Source organism: Pagrus pagrus (assembly GCF_965226575.1).
Source record: "Pagrus pagrus genome assembly, chromosome: 6".
Taxonomy (NCBI): domain Eukaryota; kingdom Metazoa; phylum Chordata; class Actinopteri; order Spariformes; family Sparidae; genus Pagrus; species Pagrus pagrus.
In genome coordinates this window covers 30,087,810-30,110,086 of record NC_140190.1, presented here as the reverse complement: position 1 = coordinate 30,110,086, position 22,277 = coordinate 30,087,810, and the positions used below count along the sequence as shown (strand labels likewise).

The following is a 22,277-nucleotide window of genomic DNA, read 5'->3' as shown; positions in this document are numbered from 1 at the left end:
CATCTCGTCCCCAAAACTACATAGTGCTGGGCCCTTACATAAATTGAAAAAAGAAGTTGTGAGTGTTGAGGTTGTGTCCTGTCCCTGTCCTGTTTTCTTGCTATGCGGAAGGGGTATTTTTTATTATAAAAATAAAAGTTGAAATCATATCAAAATACTGTAAGAAAAACAACTTAGGAGCGTGTGTTTTGTTCTCCCACTTTTATAATAATTAACGCCTTTTAGAATTTGAGCCATTTTGCGTATATTTGAGACGTGAAAACGGAAAAGCTCTTTATTTTGAAGGGACTGACCGGAAGCCGAGTTTTACATTTCATGCCGTCTTGTTTCCTCCTACGTGTTAAGTTAGGACACAGCTAACGGCTGAGGACAACGTTTGTCCGGCTCAGAGTTGTTTCACTGCACTAACGTGTCACTCAGAGGAAAAAGGAAACACGGTTATTTAATTTACCAGCGGTATCGTTGTCACAGTGTATCGAGCTATATTAATATAACACTCGCTGGGAGGAATTGAGTTGAAAGCGGATGCCTGCTAGCTAACATTAACTTTGGCTAATAACGTTACCTAGCTGCAGTTCTACGGAGACCGGTCACCTGTGATGAGAAGCAGGTAACAACTGACAGACGAGCCTTGGGACGTTGTTGTTGTACATTAACCGAATAAAGAGGTAAGCTAACCGTTTTACTTTGGCCTGTCTCACATTTATTTAGTCATTCATTTTTTACTCAGGTGAACACAATTTCCAAAACAAGACTAATAATTAACTAGTAATTGTTAAATTACAAAATAATGGTGAACTGTTTCAGTGCACTGATTTGGGCTGTACAATAGATACAATATTTATCGTGATATGAGACTATATATCGTCTTATATTGTGGATATCATTAAGTCGTGCTATGTCTTTTCCTGGATTACTTTACTACAGTAAAGTGATGTCGTTTTCTAAACTTACCAGACTGTTCTACAACTAATACTCTAATGCTTGCCTTTACCCAGTCATTATATCGCCATTTCCGATTATTATTGATCAGGAGTCTCTGTGAAAACTGTCAAATATCCTGCCTCCATTACCAGTGTTGTCACAAGTGTAATATTGAATTACAGAAAACCTTTTCTAAGAAATAAATAAATACTGTAAGTACCGACACAGCAGTGCCTGAATGTAGGTTGTGCAAAATGAAACGGGTTGAAAGATGAACAGATGAAACAAGAGTCAGTGCAAAGCTTGGTCATGTAAATTTGCATTACTGCTCAAGTGCTAAAAAGCTGTCTGAAAAGAGCAGGCAAACAGTTCCATATGACTAGATTTGGTTACACAGAAAATGTTGAGTGAATTGTCAGAACAGTCAAATACAAAAGCATCTTGTCCGTTGCGTGTTTGAAGCGCTTTATAACTGTGTTTTTTTCAATTTGCTACATCAATAAAGCTTCACTTAATAAGATAGCAACAGTAAGTTAGTGTTAGTTATGTACTATTCATTCATCAGGGTAAGAAAATGTCATCTTTATCCACAGACCTGTATTGAACTGCTGAATGATGTAGCATTCTGTGATCTTTATCTGTGCCTGAAATACCTGTACCTGCTGCCAGGGATCCAGCAGCACCAAAACCAATGTATCACTGACTTTTCAATGCGTCATTGTCTCTGAGACGTTCCAAAACCTCATTTGACAAAACAATATCTGTATGTGAGTTTAGATCCCAAGGAAGTAGAAAAAATGTAATCGTAATTTGGCTAACCAGATCCTTTGAAATATTTATAAATTGAAATTGAAAATAAATAAAAGTAAAGCATTAGAAAAATGAATGATGACGATGGTCTAGTCTAGCATGTGTTCCTGCTTTGATGATAAATCTACCAGACTGTGTTGTCGTAATGTCATAACCATCACTCATTTGTGTAATGAAATATAGCCTGACTAGAGTTGTTAGGATTCCGATACCAGTATCAGACCTGCTGTCGATACTGCCGAAAATGCAGGTATCGGTGAGTATGTGAGTTTATGCACCGATCCGATACCAAGTAATATAGAAATGAGACCCTGCTACTTCCCAGTTAGCTCCGTTAGCTCTGCTTAATGTTACACATTGAATATCAATTCTTATTCACTGCTCTAAAAGCCAACACAGGAAGTTGCGCTTTTACTCTGGATAACCCCACCATTAAAATGGCGACATGTTCAGTATTCAAGGTTGTAATTTGTAGGGGTGGCACGAGTGTTGCCAATTTCAACACCAGCAACCACATTGAAGACGCATCAGGCGAAAGAGAATGACAAAACTGCTCTCCCCAAACTTTAGGAGACAGCGAGGGGACACATTTCATGTAGGCTGAAAGACGTGCAGGCAGTCAGCTTTATTAATGGCATTTGGACCTCCAATGTGTGCCCCATGTCTTTGCTGAGTCTGAACATTACACACAGTATCACCACCATCATTTGCCCTTCAAAGTGTGGTGCTGCAAGCAAACAAGTTCTGTGAGTAAGTTTAGGGAATTATTTATTCCTACATTTATTTAAGTTGCTGTTGCACTACTGTTTTAAACTGTTCTATTTAAAACGTGGCTGCACTTTAACAGTTTTTAAAGGAATTGTTATTTATTCTTCTCTTTCTTTATTTGTTCTTTTTCGGTTCGGACTGTCAAAATAGATAATAAAAGAATGTTGTATGGCAGTCATTCTGTGCAAGGTTTTACCTGAGACAGGCCAACAACAATGATAGCAATTATATCACATCCATACAGGGTTAGTTGTATATTTAGCTTTTAAAATAAAAGAGATCTTCTTTTTTTTGTTAACACACACTGGTGTTGGATGGGTAACAGGAAGGAAAAAATGGTATTGGAACATCTCTTATACCCTCTAACATGCCCTGTTTTGTTTGGATTATGTTTATTCCTAACAAAGTATTTGTCCGTCTTGCTTTTTCTAGATGAGCTGTCAGGCCAATCACACCGCTCCAATGAGGGTGCTGGTGACAGGAGGATCCGGCTTGGTCGGCCGGGCCATACAGCGCGTGGTCAATGAGGAGGGGGGAGCCAAGGAGGGGGAAGAATGGATATTCCTCTCGTCCAAAGATGCCAACCTCTTGTGAGAACATCCTTCTTCTAGCTACAACTAATAAGCAAACCGGTTTTGATAGTAACAGAGACAATTCAATTTGTGTTTTTCTTGGGGTTTTTTTTTTGCCTCTTTTCAGGAACACGGAGGAGACGATGGCAGTGTTTGAAAAACATCGGCCAACCCATGTCATTCACCTGGCTGCTATGGTTGGGGGACTTTTCAAAAACATGAAGTCCAACCTGGACTTTTGGGTATGAGAAGGTTGTTTTTCTGTTATCACTGAAAATAAACTAGCACAGGTGTTATTTTCATATTTGTGTCTGTCCCCTCCAGAGGAACAACATCTACATCAATGATAACGTGCTGAAGGCTGCACATGCAGTTGATGTGGTCAAGGTGGTTTCCTGCCTATCCACCTGCATCTTTCCTGACAAGACCACCTACCCAATCGACGAGACCATGGTAAAAGGCATCAGTGTGTTTGCTGTACGCTGGCATGTGTCTGTAAACTAGTGAATGGTGACTAACTTTACTTTGCCTCTTTACACAAGGTCCATAACGGTCCTCCTCATGACTCCAACTTTGGCTATTCCTATGCAAAGAGAATGCTTGATGTGTATAACAGGTTGGAACTCATCAAACATCTATAGTAAATTCACACTATCATCATCCGAATAAGAATTGTGTGTAAAACTGTGTTTACATCTCACAGGGCATATTTCGAGCAGCATGAGCGTCCTTACACGTCTGTGATTCCCACAAATGTGTTCGGTCCCCATGACAACTTCAACATTGAGGACGGTCATGTGCTGCCAGGCCTCATACACAAAACTTACATTGCCAAGAGTAAGTCACAGTCTCTTACATAAGATAGTACGGATGCACAGGTGTTGTCGTTTTTCCCCTTAAATGATAAGTTCACCCACAAATCAAAATTTAGTTATTTCGATGGAAAGTCAGGTGAAGTTTCATAGTCCACAAAACATATCTGGAGCTTCACAGCAAAACAGCGTCTCAGGACATGGACATGTTTCTCTGGAAGCCCCAAGATCCTAAATTGAAAAGAGGTTATATATACCTTTTTTTAAGCTAAAATCGGTGCTATAGCTGCTAAGCTAAAAGCGTTAGCACGCACTCTGTAAATAACGTCTTTTCAAATCAAATTAGGATCTCTGGGCTTCCGCAGACTGGAATTACAGCGAAGGAGCTGTATAGAGCCATTTTATGTTAAGTTTGTTGTTTTGTTACCTTTTTAAAACAAGTCCCCATCTATTTCAGTTGTTTAGGAGAATGCTGCCACGTTGTATTGTTGTGAAGTTCCAGAAAGGTTTTGTTTACCACAAAGCTTTACCTGACTTTCAGCGTTGGGGGTGAGAAGATAATGACTGAAATTTCATTTTTGGACAATACCAAGTATTTATCAGTGTTACTTTTTTCTTTTTTACTTTAAAATAAATGTTTTTGTTTCATACATTCTCTTTTAACTGCTGATTTTAGTTATTTTGTCATAGACATTTTATTTAGTTGTATTGTTCCAATTTATTTAATCACTGAAAAAGTATTTACTTTGGCTTGGTAAGTTCAGTAGTAGCACTGTTACCAATCCACCATATAAATTGTGTGCTCATTTGTTTCTGTCATTAGAGGAGGGGAAGCCACTGGTGGTCTGGGGCTCCGGCACTCCCAGAAGACAGTTCATTTACTCGCTGGACCTGGCCCGTCTCTTCATCTGGGTCCTGAGAGACTATCATGAGGTCAATCCGATCATTCTCTCCGGTGAGTCGTCGTACACTGCACATCAGTGGTGAAAGCTGAGTTAAGTTTATAGTAATGTCTGTGTTGTGTTGGCTGTTTCAGTTGGAGAGGAAGATGAGGTGTCCATCAAAGAGGCTGCTGAATCAGTAGTGCAAGCACTGGACTTTAAAGGAGAAGTGGTGGTATCCTTTTAATCATGCTAAGCCAGTTGAGTGGATGCTTACCAACAGGTTGTTCCAGGTTTACTATGGTCCATGTCTCAGTTTGTTGCTCTTAAATATAATCTTCACTGTGATGCTACAAATTCTCTACAAATGTATTTTAATAAATTACTTTAATGAGCTCAAAGAACTGGATGTCTGGAAGGTTAAGACTTGTGGTTTTTCTTTTTAAATGTTTTGCACTTCAAAGACTTTTGAAAGAAAGAAATGTTTTGCCCGAGTTCCATGCAGTTTCCTTGACCTTTGACCTCTAGTATGATACCAGTAAATCAGACGGCCAGTTCAAAAAGACAGCCAGCAATGCAAAGCTGCGCCGCTATCTGCCAGACTTCACCTTCACACCCTTTGACCAAGGTGGGACAGGCTTTTTGTTGTGCTTGTGTGTGTGCATGTGGCTGGGAGTAGAAATCATGAATACTTGATAAAAGTAGGAGACATATATATTGATTAAATCTGCTGTTGATCTTCACTGATTCTTCTCAATCTCACTTACAGCTTTGAAGGAAACTTGTGATTGGTTTGTTGCCAACTACGACTCAGCCCGGAAATGAAACCTCTGGCAAACAAGCCGGTATCAAGTGTGTCCATCCATGACCCCTTCTGTTGGAAGAAAATGATGGTGATGGAGAGGACTGGAAGAAATGAAGGTGGTTCATCTGCACAGGCAGATACATGACTGAATGAAGTCCGTCTGATTCTGTCACTCCTGTCTGTGCACTCTTTGAGATGGGGCCTGTTCCATAAAGCAAATTCCTCCTAGTTCAGGTTCGGCCACTAACCTGATACCTGGGGAGCATCCCAATTCCATTAAATTGCATTCATGTTTTCCTCACAGGGATGTTAAGACCTATTTCCCACAATTTTTAACTTGATTGTGAATCAGAAAACAAACTAAAGATAGAACTTGTGAGTGATACAGCTCAGTTTCATCTGTTTTCTGTCTTCACTCCTGTATGACACTCCAGTGATGTTGTTATGTATCAGATCATTCCGTCAACTGCAGCATCAAATCAATGACTAATATCCAGGAACAGAGCCTGTCAGCCTATTAAAAACTATCATCGCTCCTCAGAAATCCCTCCTCAATCCCCACTTTTCGCAGCATGCTTTATGGAACAAGCCCTGGATTAAACATCAAACATATTTACATGTTTGAGTGTGTAAATGATTCATACTTAACAAAAGTTTTGCTTTAATCTTGGAATCCAGGTGTTGGTACAGCTGAATAATTTTAAGAATTGTCTAGTTAGTACAAATCTTTTCTAGCAGAGCAACATTATTGAATTACTGTCACTGTTTGGTTGAAGGGTTTGGGATTGGGAATCTTAAATGACCAGGTGCCTCATTTATAAAGTAGAAAAAAGAATGAAACCCATGTTCAAGTGGTTATTTATAAAACCTCTCTGATTTGGAAATGATCTCATCTCGAACAAAGTCTAGACTTGATGCAGTGCAATTTTCCTGCTGGTTTTGTCGGTGTACTGCAGTTTTATGAACACTGCAGTGGTGACACGATCCCAAGTTGCGTGTTGGGCTTGTTTATCAACCCGATCTTTAGTCCACCGTATGATACGTGTTGCCTGGCTTCACTGTCCTCTAACATTGCTGTGATCTTGTCATCCAAAAAGTTAGATTTTCTCTTTGGGTCTGTGGCTGTTTCTGACTAAACCCTCATTTGTGCAGGCGTTGTCAGTTTAAGTTGATTTGAGAGTTATATCACGTGTGTAAATTGCTTAAAGAGGTTATATGATGCTTTTGGGGTTTTTGCCTTTCCTTTATTGTGCTATGTAACATTTTTGTCGATGTAAAAGGTCTGCAAAGAAGATGTCTACTCTGTAACTAAAAGTGTGTTCAAGACAGTGTGAAAAGGGGTGATGCAGTATGCAAACCTGTTCTACTAGGACCCCCAAATGAAAGTATGAATTTAGCATATGACATCTTTAAGCAAGTTTTTTTATTCTCAGTATCTTTTATGAATCAAACATAAGCACATCATCGAAAATAAGGAATACATCTGAGAACGTTTCTATGAATGAGGCCCCTGGCTTTGATACTTTATTTAATGAAGAGTAAGATGGTTATGGTATGGGCTGTTTAACTGGTGGCTTGGATGTTTTTTCAGTCAAGTGAAATAAATGTTTTATACCTATAACTTGTCTGAAGCATCTGTGTGTATGTCACAGTTCTCTGATAACTTCTGGAGAGTTTGTTATTTATCATACGGCAAAGAAAGATGAAGAGGCCTTTTGAGACCACTACTACTGCTCTTAAAACGTGCAGACAGTTTCATAGGTAAAGACATAATTTATTAACTTAAAAGTGAACAGTTAAAAACATGACTAAAAATATATAAAAAGATTTTTACAAAATCTAGAGCTCATATAGCAAACATAACATTCAAGCAAAGCAGACACAATGACAATACAGACACAGCTGGTAACAGTTTTTTGCAGAGAAGAAAAATAAAACAAAGGGAAAGTTGATGTTTTCAGGAGTGAACGTAGGAGGAGTGCCCTCCTTCGTGGACTCTGCAGTACTCCTGTCCTGGCACGGCTCTCTTCTTACAGGCCTTCCCCGTTTTCGTGATACCGTTGCACAGCTGACGGCCTGATAGAGAGCTGCCACAGGAAAGATGGAGTGAAAGTGTCACGTGGGGAAAAAAAGGCCTCTTCAAAATGTATTTTTAATGACATGTTTGAGTTTCCCCTGACCTGTTGCTGTATAGTGACGGGGTCGGACTTGCACTTCGTGAGTCGCTCAACAAATCCCGCGAGTTGTTCACTGCATCAAAGACACCACCCAGGTTCCTTGGGGGGATGTCATCAACCAGAGCCTGACAGATGAAGCCACAAAACATATTAATAATTCAAAAGATACTGAAAATGCATCCTAAGGTCATCGTCATATGATACTCTAGATTTGCTCACTGCTGACAGAACTTGCTGTGGTATGAGCCTGGGAGTCGAGTGATTGGGTGTGCCAATAATCGGCATGAACCTGGACTCTGGCTTCCTGTGAGGGGGAGACACGACTGATACGCCAAAGTCACCTGAATACAAAGACATAAGTGAGAAAAAATGAGGTCAATCTGAATCCACTTAGGATTTGAATAATCGGAAATACTTCTCAGATATCTATAGTTGTACATATTTCAAACCTGTTATGAAGCTGTCCTGATTCAACAGGTCGTCCTGCTCCAGGAAACCGTTCTTTTCCTCTCTGAAGACGAAAAGGATAGGACCAGCGACATCAAATAAAACAACTACAACAGAATTAGGAGCACTTATCTTCCACGATGCTGCTCAATTGTTGAAATGTGTTTTAATAAGAGAGGAAAAATCATGCGCCTCCATTATTTTGGAAAGAATATGTATGGTGAAGAGCGAGAGAAATAATTTTTTGATCCTGTTTGAATTTTTAAACTCGAGACAGCTGCAGTTTGTCATAAAACTGATCAAGTATAAGACTGAAAATACATCATTAGAGAGACTACACATCCAACAGGCGTGTTGGTAACATCACCTCATTTAACACTCACTCATAACTGAAAGTTTGTAGAGCCGGTCCAAAATATTAGATGGCTCACAGAACTGACTTACTCTTTTTATATAACTGCAGCTGTCAGTAGAACCAGACTTATTGTGATTTTCACCTTGTCTTGATACTTTTGCTGTGCTGAGTTTGGCGGCCATATGTTGATGTGGTGACATTACACAAAACTAAATGGTATTTTACTGTGTATATAACAAACTGCCACTTTCATGACTTATAAAATGAACCTTTTAAATTGACAAACATTTGTATAAGTCATGGCACAATTCAAACAGGATTAAAAATACATTTTTGGACTCGGTTAGACAAAACACGACATTTTGAAGATGTTAGGTTGGGTTTTTTACTGGGCATTTTTAAAAAAGGGACAGTTCACCACAAAATCCAAAAACACATTATTCCTCTAACCTGCAGAATAATTTATATAATTAGACTGATTTGGTGTCAGTGACAGAGTTTTGGAGATATCTTCTGTAGAGATGTCTGCCTCCTCTCTGATTAAAGGGAACTAGATGGTACATTTGGAAAAACTCAACAGCAATGTCTCTTAACAGAAATTATGACCCGGTTACTCAAGATCATCCACACACCTTGTTGTGAGAAGTTTCATGTAGGAACTATTTTTTTTCTATGGAAATTCATCCTTCCTACCGAATCACACACAGAAGGAAGCATGCATCTACTACTACTACTACTACTACTACTACTCTGCAGCATAGACGGTATACAATGAACTCTGCAGACTCACTTCTGCGGTGTAGAGGATGGTGGGTAGGAGTGACAGGATGAAGCTGGCGGCTTCTGTGGCTCCACAATTTCACATGGGGCCAGAGGCAGCGGGGCAGCGGGCATTCCTCTGTGTTTTAAGCAGGCCCACAACTGATTCACAAACCAGTGACCTGCAGATATACATAAATAAAATAGTATTATGACAAATGTAAGAGAATACTGAAGTATTTGTCTTGTAAGCAGCTTTAAGCAGTTTGTACCCAGAGAGAGAGCGAGCAGCAGCAGGCTGAGGCCGGTGAGATCCAGCGCTGGCTGCTGGTTGACCTCAGCCACAGCATTAAGAGGCACAGTGAGCAGCAGCACGGCTCGAGAGAAACCTGGACAACGCAGGAACGTCAGCAGGACGGCACACAGCACGAAGTAACCTGTGTGTGCAACACACGTCCACATGGCTGCCAGGCTCAAACCTGGAATCACAAGAAGCACAAAACGACACAATTATCAGTACATAAAAAAAATTGTTAAATGCACATTATGTAATTTCTGTCACTATGGGTCTCTAAATCAAAACAAAACAAAACAAAACATTTAAGTTGCATGGAATCAAGGGAGATCCTTCTTCATTGTTAAACAACCATCGATTTCTATTGAAGTCGTGTGGTTGCATTGGCCGACTTTCTTCCTCAGTTCCGACTGGAAGTTTTAGCAACAGGCGACCAAACAAAACTCACTGTTACCTTGAACAAAATATTGATTTCTCTTAGTTTGAACATTGTTGGAAATGTTTGGAATAGTCTAAAGTACACAACTTGACAAAACATATAACAAAAGGTCTAGTTGAATCAAGACATTCTTAATGCAGAAATGTAACATATTATGTCCTTTAGTAGCAAGGCAGCCCGTCTGATTTTTATCTGAAGCGTTACATTGTACGTCTGGTTTCACGTCACGAATGCGCCGAAAACAGTTGTAAAAGAAGAGAAAACGACAATAGAGCCATTGTAAAAGAAGTGTCTGTAAAACGGTGAAACATTCTTTTGAGCATCACAACCCCCGTGAAATGACTCGTTTCACTATCATAATTTGAGCCATTTAGAAAGTCTAGAAGAGCTGCACGATTAAATTATTTTATCTCTCTTCAAGTTATAGCCTGCTCGGTCGGCGATGCAGGTATTTTCATAGCCGGGAAGCCAAGCTTTTTTGAACGGGGTTCCAACTCCAACACTGTGTCCAGTAATACCACTTCCTTAATAGACCGCATCCCAAATTCCTTCCTTATTTACGAGTTAGCACCGGATGTTGATAGTGCGGCAGAATTTAGCTTGTTCACGTGGGTTCTACGTTTAGATCAAAGCCGAGCTGGCTTTGCACACAAAAGCCTGATCTTAGTGGGTTTAAGTGGGATTTTTGAGCAGAGGAAAAGAGGGCGTCCTGCACATCTCTAAAATGACTCTATTTTAGTAACGTTACAAAGCACGAGTTTGAGGAAGAGGGTGGGAGGGACTAGGTGGAGAGAGAGTGGGAGAGAGAGAGGGCCTTAATGTTCTGATAAAGTTAATACCAAAGATTGTTCAATTTCGACAGTGTTACATTTAAAACATGAATATAGATGACTATGTTGGACCCGTCTAGCTTTCACCAACAAAAAATAATCCCTCTCTTTTTTCTGAAAGTGACTCCATCGTCCGATGACTTTATTCAACTGATCGAGAGAATAGTGTGAAATGTAATTTTGAAAATGAGTGGAAAGGAAGCCCATTATCATTTCTCAAATTGTTCAAACAGTCCAAAACTCAAAGATAGTTTATTTTATGGGACATTTGAGATGCTGGGAACTGAGATATCAGACATTTTTACTTATGAAAATTAGAATAAAGATCAAAACATTTGCCGATTCATTTTCTGTTGCTCAACTGATAATTTCAGCTCTATATTGGAAAAATGTGGATTTGCACTGTAGACACTGTGAATTCTTATCAATCTGGACAAACGTGGTCACTGCACTGTGGGTGTCACGTCTCACCTGCCCAGCCCAGGTAGCCCTGGATCATGTGAAGCTTTTCCTCGATCCGGCTCTGCATGTTATCAAGGTAGTGTAGCGTCAGTCCCAGCGTGCTGTTCATGCGCTCCAGTTTGTTCATCAGGTCTGTGTAATACTGAGACGTCTGGTCCTGGTACTGCAGGAACTCCAACATACTGTGGTCTGATCAGCCACAGGGAAACAAAATACAGAAATCAAAGACAAAACAGTTTTTAAACAACACGTTTGTAATTCATTTGGGTTTGTGACATGTTTTAAATTACCAATCTTTTGGTAGATGTCCTGGGCTTGGTGTCGGACGTCTGCGAGGTCTTCAACAATCGCCTTGTGGCTGTCCTGCATCTCCGAGCCTTGGATCTGCAGGTTTTCACTCACATTCTCTAAAAAAAAAAACAAATAAAAAAAAAAAAAACAGATTGTAAATATAATTTCATACAAGATGAAGGAACATTAGCTAGGTTATTAAAGTTTACTTTTGTTTTTAATTTGTATTGTTAAATTCTGTTTAGATTCACTTTCTTTCCAGAACGGGTTTACTTATTTCAGATACAGTTTTTGATATGGATTTTATCCTTTTCACTATTAGTTTTAGTTTAGATGTTTATTATAATATAAGATGTATTTGTCAGGGGCAAGATTGAAAAAACAAAGTGTTTTTCATCAACAACAATAGAAAATAATGTAAAAGAGAAATCACAAATACCAAGTGCGAAGCATATTCAATACAAAAAAAAGTAAACGTATGTGCAAACACTCAAAGCATACAGGTCAAGCCTCATTTGAAATGTTTGAAGCAGTGACAGGCTTCACCTTTGTGTACACTTCTTAAAAGCAACATCGTGGGTGATTTCCAGAAAGCAGGCTGAGTGAAACCTGTTAGACCTGCTTTCTGAAACATTATCTATAGGGCCTCTTTGTGTCACTAATCTCTAAACATTCCATGCAGCTGCTTATTTACTGTTGGGCTAAATAATGTATTTGGCTGGTTTTACTTTGACTGTTCTCAGGGCTCCATTATGCTCCATATATTTAGATTAATTATTATGTTGTATCTCTGTGGGGACCCAATATTGTACTTGAAAAACATATACAATATGTCTGTTCCACTGTGACATCACAGTTGGTTATGATTGTTCCACTGTGACATCACAGTTGTACTGTTTGATCCACTGTGACATCACAGTTGGTTATGATTACAGTGGAAAAAACAGTACAACTGTGATGTCACAGTGGATCAAACACAGCCAGCTGTGATGTCACATTGGATTAAACAGTACAACTTTGATGTCAGAGGAACAATCACATCCAACTGTGATGTCACAGTGGAACAATCACATCCAACTGTGATGTCACAGTGGAACAATCACATCCAACTGTGATGTCACAGTGGAACAATCACAACCAACTGTGATGTCACAGTGGAACAATCACAACCAACTGTGATGTCACAGTGGAATAATCACAACCAACTGTGATGTCACACAGTGGAACAATCACAACCAACTGTGATGTCACACAGGGGAACAATCACAACCAACTGATGTCACACAGTGGAACAATCACATCCAACTGTGATGTCACAGTGGAACAATCACAACCAACTGTGAAGTTACAGTGGATCAAACACAGCCAGCTGTGATGTCACATTGGATTAAACAGTACAACTTTGATGTCAGAGGAACAATCACATCCAACTGTGATGTCAGAGGAACAATCACATCCAACTTTGATGTCAGAGGAACAATCACATCCAACTGTGATGTCAGTGGAACAATCACATCCAACTGTGTTTTCACAGTGGAACAATCACATCCAACTATGTTTTCACAGTGGAACAATTACATCCAACTCTGATGTCACGGTGAAACAATCACATCCAACTGTGATGTCACAGTGGATCAAACACAACCAAGCACGAGCTTGTGTTGAGGGTGAAAATAAAGTATTTTAAAGTTCTCATTATTGGGTGAACCTATATGCACAGTGAGGAAAGAAGAGTAATTAAGTCCAATAAAAGTTCCCAATTTCTTATGTAAATAAATGTTTTATGTATCTGAATTTGCAGATGTTGAGATAAGAAGAGGTGATATTCATTTTAAAAAGTGTTATTGCTTATTGCTTGCTTTTATTGTCTCATCTGTAAGTTCATAGAATCTGCTAGAGTTAAAGCTTCAAATTTAAACATCGTCACCTTGTCAATTCTTATTGTCAATTAACGATCCACACATTGCACTTCTTTTTATGTCTGTTAGCATATGTGACTAATGCTTACAATATAGAATGAGGTGAGACTCTGTTTACTTTAACCTGTTGGACACAAGCAGCTGAGTTGATTTTCAAAGTGTAATGCCACAAACTCAGGGCAAAAGTCTGGGTTGGCACACTTTGAAATGTGCCAGGACTGTCAAAGCTCACTTGGCCTGAGGCAAATAAGGTTCCAAGACCCCTTTCCAACTGGTCAAAAATCCCACTTAAACCTGCTAAAATCAGGCTTCGTGTGCAATGGGAATGTGTACACTTTGCATTTACACCACGGTCAACTGACTCTGCAGTAGACACAGGTTTTTAATCACCTTGGCTCGGTTTGATCTAAACATAAGACCTGGGTAACCATGGACCTATAACTACAACAAAAATGTGAAGCTCCAGAAATCCTTTGTGTACTGCAAAACTTCACCTGACTTTCCATCAACATGCGGGCAAGGAGATAATGATTGAAATTTCATTTTTGGTGAAACTTATTCTTTAAATACTCCCCATTCAGGAGGTGGATTCAAAATTTATCTGGCACTACTTTACCGCAAGATACTGTTCTCAAGATTCCCTCACACTTTCAAACTCTGATGCGATGTTCCAGACGAAGTCAGAGGGTGGCATTTTATTGTTGACATTTCAAACTTCCAACAACCAAAGCGTTCCAGGTGCACGATGCCAAAAGTTAACGTGGCTGTATGTAAATGTTCCATTCACTAGCCTCAGGCCGATACTGTAGTCTACAAATAAATAAATAAAGTAGGGGGAGGGCACACATTTTCAACTTCTGAGGTGCAGCATTTTTGTTCAGTGATGCAAAACACAACAGCTGGCTGTCAACATGTGAAATGCAAGAACACATGCAAGCTCTCACCCATTCTCTGTGTGATGCCCTTGATGAGCTGAGCCACCAGTTCCTGTCCAGAGGCGATGAGGGCTTTCTCCTGGTTCAGACGCTGCAGGTTGTCCCTCAGTGAACTCTCCATCTGCCCCTGGCCTTCGTACAGTTTCCCCTGTTGGGCCTGCAGAGCATTGTGACCGTCCAGCAGCTTGTCCAAGGAGGTTGCAGTCAGTTCCCTCAGCTCCAGCTGACCCTCCTGTTAGAAAACACAACTTGATCTTTTACTCCATACTGTACACATGAAGGTAAAAAGGTAGAAGAAAACTAGGGCTGCACAAATTTGTCAAAAATAATCATATTGCGATTGTTTTGACTGATACTGGCATATCAAATCAAATCAAATCAACTTTATTTATATAGCACCTTTCATACATGTTAAAATGCAGCCCAAAGTGCTGTACATTAAAAGAAAAGAAAAATGAAACAAACCCCGCATAACATCCCCATTCATGTGACACAGATACACACGCATATGGGCACACACACACATGCGCACACACTCACGCACACGTACACACACACACACATACACACACACACACACACACACACACACATATATACAAAATAAAATGTAGTATGGCTGAGCACCGATAGACCAGGTGAGGAAACGCCAACCTGTTGGAGCCATCCCCACCGAGAGCCCCCCAAGGCCACGACCACAGGGGGGGCGCCGCCACAGAGACCATCCCGACCCAGACAGCCAGGGGCCCCTACCACGGCCATAAAGCCCTGGGGCAGGACTCCCTGACTATCCAGGCCCGGACTATCCCCAGGATGGCACCCCCGCAGGCAGGCCAGACAGAGCTCCCGGAGTGGAGGGCCCCCATGAGGAGAACAATGGAGCTGGAAACTAAGAACCTATAAACTATTAAAAGAGATGGAAGAGCGTCCTAAAACAACATAAATGAATGTTAAACCCATAAATGCAGTGTTAAAATAGATACATGAAAATATAAATAAATACATAAATAAAAAATAAATAATAAAACTTTTGAGAGGAAAATAAAAGACAATAAATGAGTAATACTAAAAGTAAATAGATAAAATAAATAAAATGGAGTAAAATGAGTTAAATTAAACTAAAATAACAATGATAAAAGGGAGCTCAGTTAAAAGCTAGATTAAAAAGATGAGTCTTGAGCCTACGTTTAAAAGCATCAACAGACTCCGCGGCCCTGAGGCCCTCCGGCAGGCTGTTCCACAAGCGAGGGCCGTAATGATAAAATGAGGCTTCACCAAAGGTTTTGGTTCTAACCTTGGGAACAGATAAAAGACCAGTACCGGAGGACCTCAGGGTCCGGGAGGGCAGATACGGTAAAAGCAGGTCAGACAGATAAGAAGGGCCAAGGCCGTTAAGACACTTGAAAACTAATAAAAGAACCTTAAAGTCGATCCTGAAGCGCACAGGGAGCCAATGCAGCGATTCTAAAACGGGTGTAATGTGGGCCCGCTTTCTGGTCTTCGTCAGCACACGTGCAGCTGAGTTCTGGAGCAGTTGAAGGTGTGAAAGGCTCTTTTTTGGAAGACCAGAGAGCAGGGCATTACAGTAATCTAATCGGCTGGAGATAAAAGCATGCATTAGCACCTCTGTGCTGGCCAGAGAGAGAAACGGGCGGACTCTGACTATATTTTTGAGATGGTAAAAACCAATCTTTGTAGAGTTTCTAATGTGTGGAATAAAATTAAGCTCAGAGTCGAAAAGAACGCCCAAGTTTTTTACGCATTGTGAATGTTTAAAAGCATTTAATTTTGGTAAAAGTTTCTCTCTTTTGCCTTCAGGACCAATAATTAAAACCTCTGTTTTGTCCTGGTTGAGCTGTAAGAAGTTTTCTGCCATCCATGACTTTATATCAAGAATACAGTTTAAAAGGGAATCAATAGGTCCCGAGTCATCAGGAGTCATGATTCTGGATTAGTGAAAATTATCATTTTAGGGATGCACAATACACATTTTTTACAGTCAATACTGATAATTACCTGCTTCTCATGGCCGATACCGATAAGATCAGTTCTCTGATAACCTGCCTAACAAGATTTTTTTCTCGTGAAAAAAAATATTCCCCCCCCTCGGCTTCACATGTGGAAAAAAGAAAATTATCCTGAATTTTTTCCCCATGTTTTCACAGATGTAACAATTATGGAACTTGAAAAGATTATCCTGGTAATTTCTTTTCCCCCCACTACTTCAAGTCATAAACACAGGAGAAAAAACTATTTCGATCAGAATTAGAAAATAGATTACCACAAAATAAAGTTTCCTCACTTTGTCGTTTTCTGTGGTTGTATGTGGGATACAATTATATATTACATAAATCCTTTGTGTAGGTGAATGTGTGACACAACAGCTCTGTCAGGTTAACCCAGGCTGGCACCCAAAAGATATAATATTCCATATCTCTAATCAGATTTGTTTTGTTACTTTTTTCCCCCTCACCCTGACATCATGAGCACAACGAGCTGCACTTCTTCCTCTCCTTGTTCCTCTTCTTGTAAATGCTGCCCTAATCAATAAAAGCAATTTGGCCTCATATTATCAGCTAGCCTTTCACTGACGCTGATAATATAAATTTCCCAATATTGCATCCATAATTCATCGGTCTGATGTATATCGTGCATCCCTAATTAAAATAATGATGATGTGACATTTGTTTGGGTTTTGTAACAAACAAACAAACATGTTTTGTTACATCTGGAGATCAAGACTTGTAGGCCAGGACATCCCTGCAGCTCTAATGAACTTCATTATAATGCTGATTTGTCACAAAAAAAGTGTCCACTTTCTGCAATTTGGATATTACACTCGGCCATATTGTGTTTTTTTTAAATATATTTTGATTTATTGCTCAGATCTGAAGATAACTGAACTCTACCTTTAGGTCCTTCATTGCATCCAGTTGGCTCGTGGCTGTTGAGATGAGAGCGTTGACAGTGTGCTCGGCTCGGCGTCTGAAGAGCTGCTGGCGAGTTGCGTAGCAGACAGAGCGCGCTCTGTTGCTCACTATGTGGTAGGCATTCCACGTGTCTGGGTCCATGCCTGCTGTGCACTCTTTTATTGTCTGAAACAGCAAAATTAGATTAAAAGGAGCTCCATAGAGACAAAAAAAAAAAAAAAGTCCTTTTACAGTATCATAATGTTATATTCACCATTTCCTCTGTACACGGGTAGATCGGGCGCCCCTCACTCTCTGATTGGCAGTTGAACAGAACGACTCCAAGTTTAGCGAGCTGCTCCTCTGAGAGGCTGCCACAGCTTGCCTTCAGCTGGGCAACCACCTACAACAGAGCACAGTGCTTTATTTATTTATTCTTAATTATTTTTTTGGCCTTTGTCTGACTTTATTGATAGGACAGCTTCAGAGATGACAGGAAAAAGGATGAGAGAGGGGGGGTTACACACAGCAAAGGGCCCCAGGCCATGACTCGAACCCGGGTCTGCTGCAGCAAGGGCAAAGCCTCCACACATGGGACGCCCGCTCCACCAACCAAGCTAATGGGTGCCCGACAGTGCTTTATTGAAGGGTTAAAGACACACCAGTGGGACTGTACCGATGTTACTGTGACAGTATTATAGTGAACAAAGTTGTGAGACTTCTAGTATGTCCAAACCGATGCATATATCTGAAGCTAGAAGAGGTGTGACAGAAGTGTTTCTCAACTTTTTCAAGACTTAAGTCTCAAAATATTTTATGACATGTCTCAAGTGGTCATGTGATTTCAAGTTTACCCATGGACGTACGAAGTAGGGGTGCTGAGGGGGGTGCAGCACCCCCTAAAACGAGGCATTATCCAAACCATCAATGATTTATAAATCTAAAAATAAAAAAAGTGTAATTCTATTTGCAGCAGAGAGAGCACTCATGTCAATGAGTGAGAAAGAGGAAACGTGAGAATATGAAGCGTCCACGTGATCTAAAAACTCATGAAGCCGAATGTAGCTCTACAATTCTGTGGTTTATCAATCAAGTGTATGAACTACACTGCAGACTGGAGGCTCTGTTAACAGTGACAAACAGGCAGAGGCCTGAATGGTTGAGAATTTTTCAATGACGGCATTTCATAAAGTTTATAAAACTTCTCCTTAATCAACAACTCACAAAGTTAAATGATTTTATAAAAGGGAGTCTGGGGGATTTCTTTCCCTCTTCATCTCCTTGCTGTTGTTGACAGTTGCTGCAGCTGCTTTGAACATCTGATGTTCAAGTTCACTGTCTGCTGTGATGAAAACTATTCTCAAACTGTTAGATACAAGTCAATAACTTGATGTCATTACATAGACTGAGCACTCAGCACTCCATAACTGTGAATGACACCCAGCTACCATGAGTTTACCACAATTTTAGCAAAAATCCCATATCTGGTTCTGGTTCCAACATTTCAAAACTGAGGATTTTCTATCTTTTCCTGTCTTTGTTTTCCTTTGTAAATATAATCTTTTTGGGTTTTGGACTGTTGGTTTGTATGAAATTGTGATGGAACCTTTTATTCTATTTTCTGACATTTTGAAACATTTTGAAACAGATCGAGCAGACAAGGATAAATTTCAAAATGTGAAAAGACCTAAATATCAAGGACCACAGGCGCTCAGTTTCACCTTATAATTGCAGCTGTCTAATGGGCTGATCTCCATATTTTTTGCCTCAGCTAAAAACTTCTCATCCGCAGTAGCCATCTCAAACTGAGCATCCCTTGCTAGAAGTGCTGGGACTTCAGCCGCTGCAGGTGGAGGTGGTGCGGCTGCTGCCGGAGGTGTCTCTGTCTGCCTCAGCCACTCAAACAGCCCGCTGACTGCAGGACACTGACAGGCCAGCACACTGATCAGCAGGAAACACAGGTGGTGGATCAGCAGATGGCCCATGTCTGGAACAGAATACAATGAAGCTGCAGAATGAGTTCATTCAGCTTTCTTGTCACTTAAATCTTTGTTGGCAGGAGATTTGCATCATTAATAATAATAATAAAAAACTCAGGAAAACATTCATATTTTCCCAGACATTCTTACAATTATGTTCAGCCTGTTTTTCCATTCAGAAGATTTACGAAACAAAAACTAGCACCTGGTCCTGTGTTTTTGGAGCCATTTTAATTTAGCTTTTTTACTTACTATTCCTAGTATCTTAGCCAAATATATGTTGCTCTTTATTACTGAGAGAAATAACAGAGCCATTAAGTGCCACACAACTTTAGAGTACTCAGCGGTGGAATGTAACTAAGTACATTTATTCAAGTGCTGTACACAAGTACAATGTATATCATTCATCACTGTTCTTACACTTGATACTTTTTACCTACTTACTTGATTTTAGATTTTGTGTGTTTGAGTCATCTATCAATTTGCTGTGTACTGGTGTTTTTATTTGTAGGACCACTGAGGAGTTACACTGCAATTTCATTGTATATTGTGCACTTTGATTTTAGATTGCATTTTTAAGTTAAGTTCTTTTATTGGCAATCAGATTAAAAAATAAATAAATAAATAAATAGTCTTACCAGTCTAGTCAGTCAACCCATAGTACACAGTATATACATACACATACGACTTACTTTACTTGCACTTTTGGTACTTTAGTACACTTCTAACAGTTTTACTCAATGAATTTTCATCAGGGTGACTTTCACTTTTACCAAATAAACATTTTTGACAATATATCTGTACTTTGACTCAAGTAGGCTGCTACTTTTGGGTACTGGTACTTAACTCTTTACATACTACTTCCAAATACTGTTACTTTCTTACTTTCCAAAAAATATGTCAGAGTCCTTAAATGATCCACACTCTCTACATCAAATCTGACATCAATAGTATGGAACTGCTTACCTTTACCTTAGATGTAACAAAGATATGAACCAGATTATTTGACATGGGAAATTCCCTTTATAACATCGCCCTGACATGGTGGATGTGAGGTGGTGCATAGTCCACATATCTTACTAATCACTATCTGAATTCCTAAGATGAAGATGTTGTTGTTGCTGTTTTAAACTGAGTAGGGTATAGCTATAGACAGAGGGAGTTAGACAGACAACAAATAAGTGTGAGTACTGAAAGTGAATAAAGTTTGATTTATTTGACATTATAAAGAAGTCTGTTGTCTTGAACCAGTTAATGTGGGCTTGACAAAGTGTGCAATAAGTTATAATTTATAATTAAGACCACTGTGTATACTGACAGTGAATTGCCAGGATGTACGCTGAAGAGGCCTTTTTCACAAGACGTCCTAGTGCCAAGTATTAAAAAGTCTAATGTGATTATTGTCCTCCTCTTTCTTTAAAGGTCCAATTGTGATTTTAAGTGCAATAATTTGTTTAACATTTGTGTTGTGAACCCATAGCGTGATTTGGAACGCCAAACTGTGTCTCGACTTAATGACTACTATAATTAATTCTAACCAACTTCAGAGAATGATAAAAGCATGTCGATATGATCTGTGTCTGTCAACTATGTTTAATCACAGGTAGCCTATTGTCATCAGTGTAAATGCTTGTTTAATACTCTGCTTTACCATTTTTATATATCTTAAATAATCTTCAATTGTGCCAGCTGCCCATTTACCCCAAAATTCTCTTTGCTTTTCTCTCGTTGAAGCCTGATGGACTGGAAATAGTAGGCTATTGTTAATTGTTTCTATCATCGTGCTTGTGCAATATATATATTTAATCTGCCCCTAGAGTCATCCTTGTGTTTTGCCTTTTTCTTGCCTCAAAATATCTGGTTGAGATCTAGTCAAGTTAATTTTATTTATAATCACACCAAGTCATAGTTTAGAGTGAGTGAGGATAATTAACGAATTCTGCTAATTATACAAATTGCAAGTCTTGGCAACCAAGGTGAATTGCAAGTATTATTTGGATGGAAAAAGTCTTTAAAACCATAAGTTCTTGGAAGGAAGTAGTATTTGTGGGGAATCAACCTTCAAACCTATAACAGAAAGTAGGTGGTAGTACTAGGGTTCTGAAACTGCGGTCCTGACACTGCCGCCTCCGGTACTGCAGGAACGGATCGGGGGGTTTAAACCAGCAAGCGAGGGTGCAATATCCAGGCTGTCGCTAGATGGCGACAACGAAAGCCTATATTATTGAATTAATGTTTTTAAAATACACATACAGCCTTCTAAATCTGTCTTATATGAATGTATGGTGTCCTGTGAGCACATGCGGGATGGACATTACTGTATGCATGACACAATAATAACAACTTGTATTCATTTATCATTCATATGAATGAAAACCACTGAGAGGCTTTGCCCAGGCATGTCTGCTCTGCTGCACAACACATGCACTCAGTACCTACTACTGTGGACAACTACATCATCATTTATACACTTCAAATAAAACGTTTTGCTTCATAATTTTATTTGATTTTTTTACTTTAGACGCAGCAATAGTTGATGAACGGGGGTAAAAGCTCACAATTTAAAATCTACCTGGCGGGTTTTTTAAACCTATTCTCCGTCTGTTTTAAGCACTAAGAAGCAAAATGCACATGCCTTCTTCAGAGTGCAAAAACAAAACAAAACAACGATATAAGAGAACACATTTTAAACTTCAACGCACTCAAAACACCAATTTCTTGCAGCAATATATGCGAGTAAAATAATACATAATAACTCCGGGTTAAACGCTCTACATGTAATTATCTTTAAATCATGTACCTGTTGTTAAATCCTGCAGGAGAGTCCTCGGCTCCCTCACACAGCTGATTGGAATGACAGTTGATTACTCTGCCCACCACCTCTCCGCCCTATACGACGAGGACGCAG

At 39.6% G+C, this 22,277-nt stretch overlaps 2 protein-coding genes across 2 annotated transcripts; one reads left to right on the top strand and one right to left on the bottom strand.

Moving 5' to 3' along the window:
• Positions 1 to 300: 300 nt before the first annotated feature.
• Positions 301 to 7,575, top strand: LOC311259183 (GDP-L-fucose synthase-like). The gene is made up of 10 exons (XM_084356140.1): positions 301 to 668; positions 2,935 to 3,092; positions 3,202 to 3,316; positions 3,399 to 3,527; positions 3,617 to 3,690; positions 3,778 to 3,911; positions 4,710 to 4,841; positions 4,923 to 5,002; positions 5,296 to 5,395; positions 5,537 to 7,575. Exons 2-10 carry the CDS (start codon positions 2,935 to 2,937, stop codon positions 5,590 to 5,592), a joined length of 978 nt encoding a protein of 325 aa, XP_084212266.1. The 5' UTR covers positions 301 to 668; the 3' UTR covers positions 5,593 to 7,575.
• On the bottom strand, positions 7,326 to 22,275 carry bmb (brambleberry). Its single transcript, XM_084356139.1, has 13 exons — positions 22,170 to 22,275; positions 19,112 to 19,377; positions 17,665 to 17,793; positions 17,391 to 17,576; positions 14,491 to 14,713; positions 11,627 to 11,743; positions 11,346 to 11,525; positions 9,583 to 9,789; positions 9,342 to 9,492; positions 8,199 to 8,260; positions 7,969 to 8,090; positions 7,753 to 7,874; positions 7,326 to 7,659 (listed from the first exon to the last, which is right to left on the bottom strand). The coding sequence occupies exons 2-13, from the start codon at positions 19,373 to 19,375 to the stop codon at positions 7,530 to 7,532; spliced, it is 1,893 nt and encodes a 630-aa protein (XP_084212265.1). The 5' UTR covers positions 19,376 to 19,377; positions 22,170 to 22,275; the 3' UTR covers positions 7,326 to 7,529.
• Between the last annotated feature and the right edge of the window lie 2 nt (positions 22,276 to 22,277).

Excerpts from the sequence above, each read along its gene's own strand:
- bmb (XM_084356139.1), bottom strand. The coding sequence starts at position 19,375 with ATGGGCCATCTGCTGATCCACCACCTGTGTTTCCTGCTGATCAGTGTG. Across the intron at positions 17,794-19,111 it reads TAGACAGCTGCAATTATAAG|GTGGTTGCCCAGCTGAAGGC; the intron begins GTGAAACTGAGC and ends GCTCTGTTGTAG. Across the intron at positions 11,744-14,490 it reads GGGCATCACACAGAGAATGG|AGAATGTGAGTGAAAACCTG; the intron begins GTGAGAGCTTGC and ends TTTTTTTTTTAG.
- LOC311259183 (XM_084356140.1), top strand. The coding sequence starts at position 2,935 with ATGAGCTGTCAGGCCAATCACACCGCTCCAATGAGGGTGCTGGTGACA. Across the intron at positions 3,912-4,709 it reads CAAAACTTACATTGCCAAGA|AGGAGGGGAAGCCACTGGTG; the intron begins GTAAGTCACAGT and ends TTCTGTCATTAG. Across the intron at positions 5,003-5,295 it reads ACTTTAAAGGAGAAGTGGTG|TATGATACCAGTAAATCAGA; the intron begins GTATCCTTTTAA and ends TTTGACCTCTAG.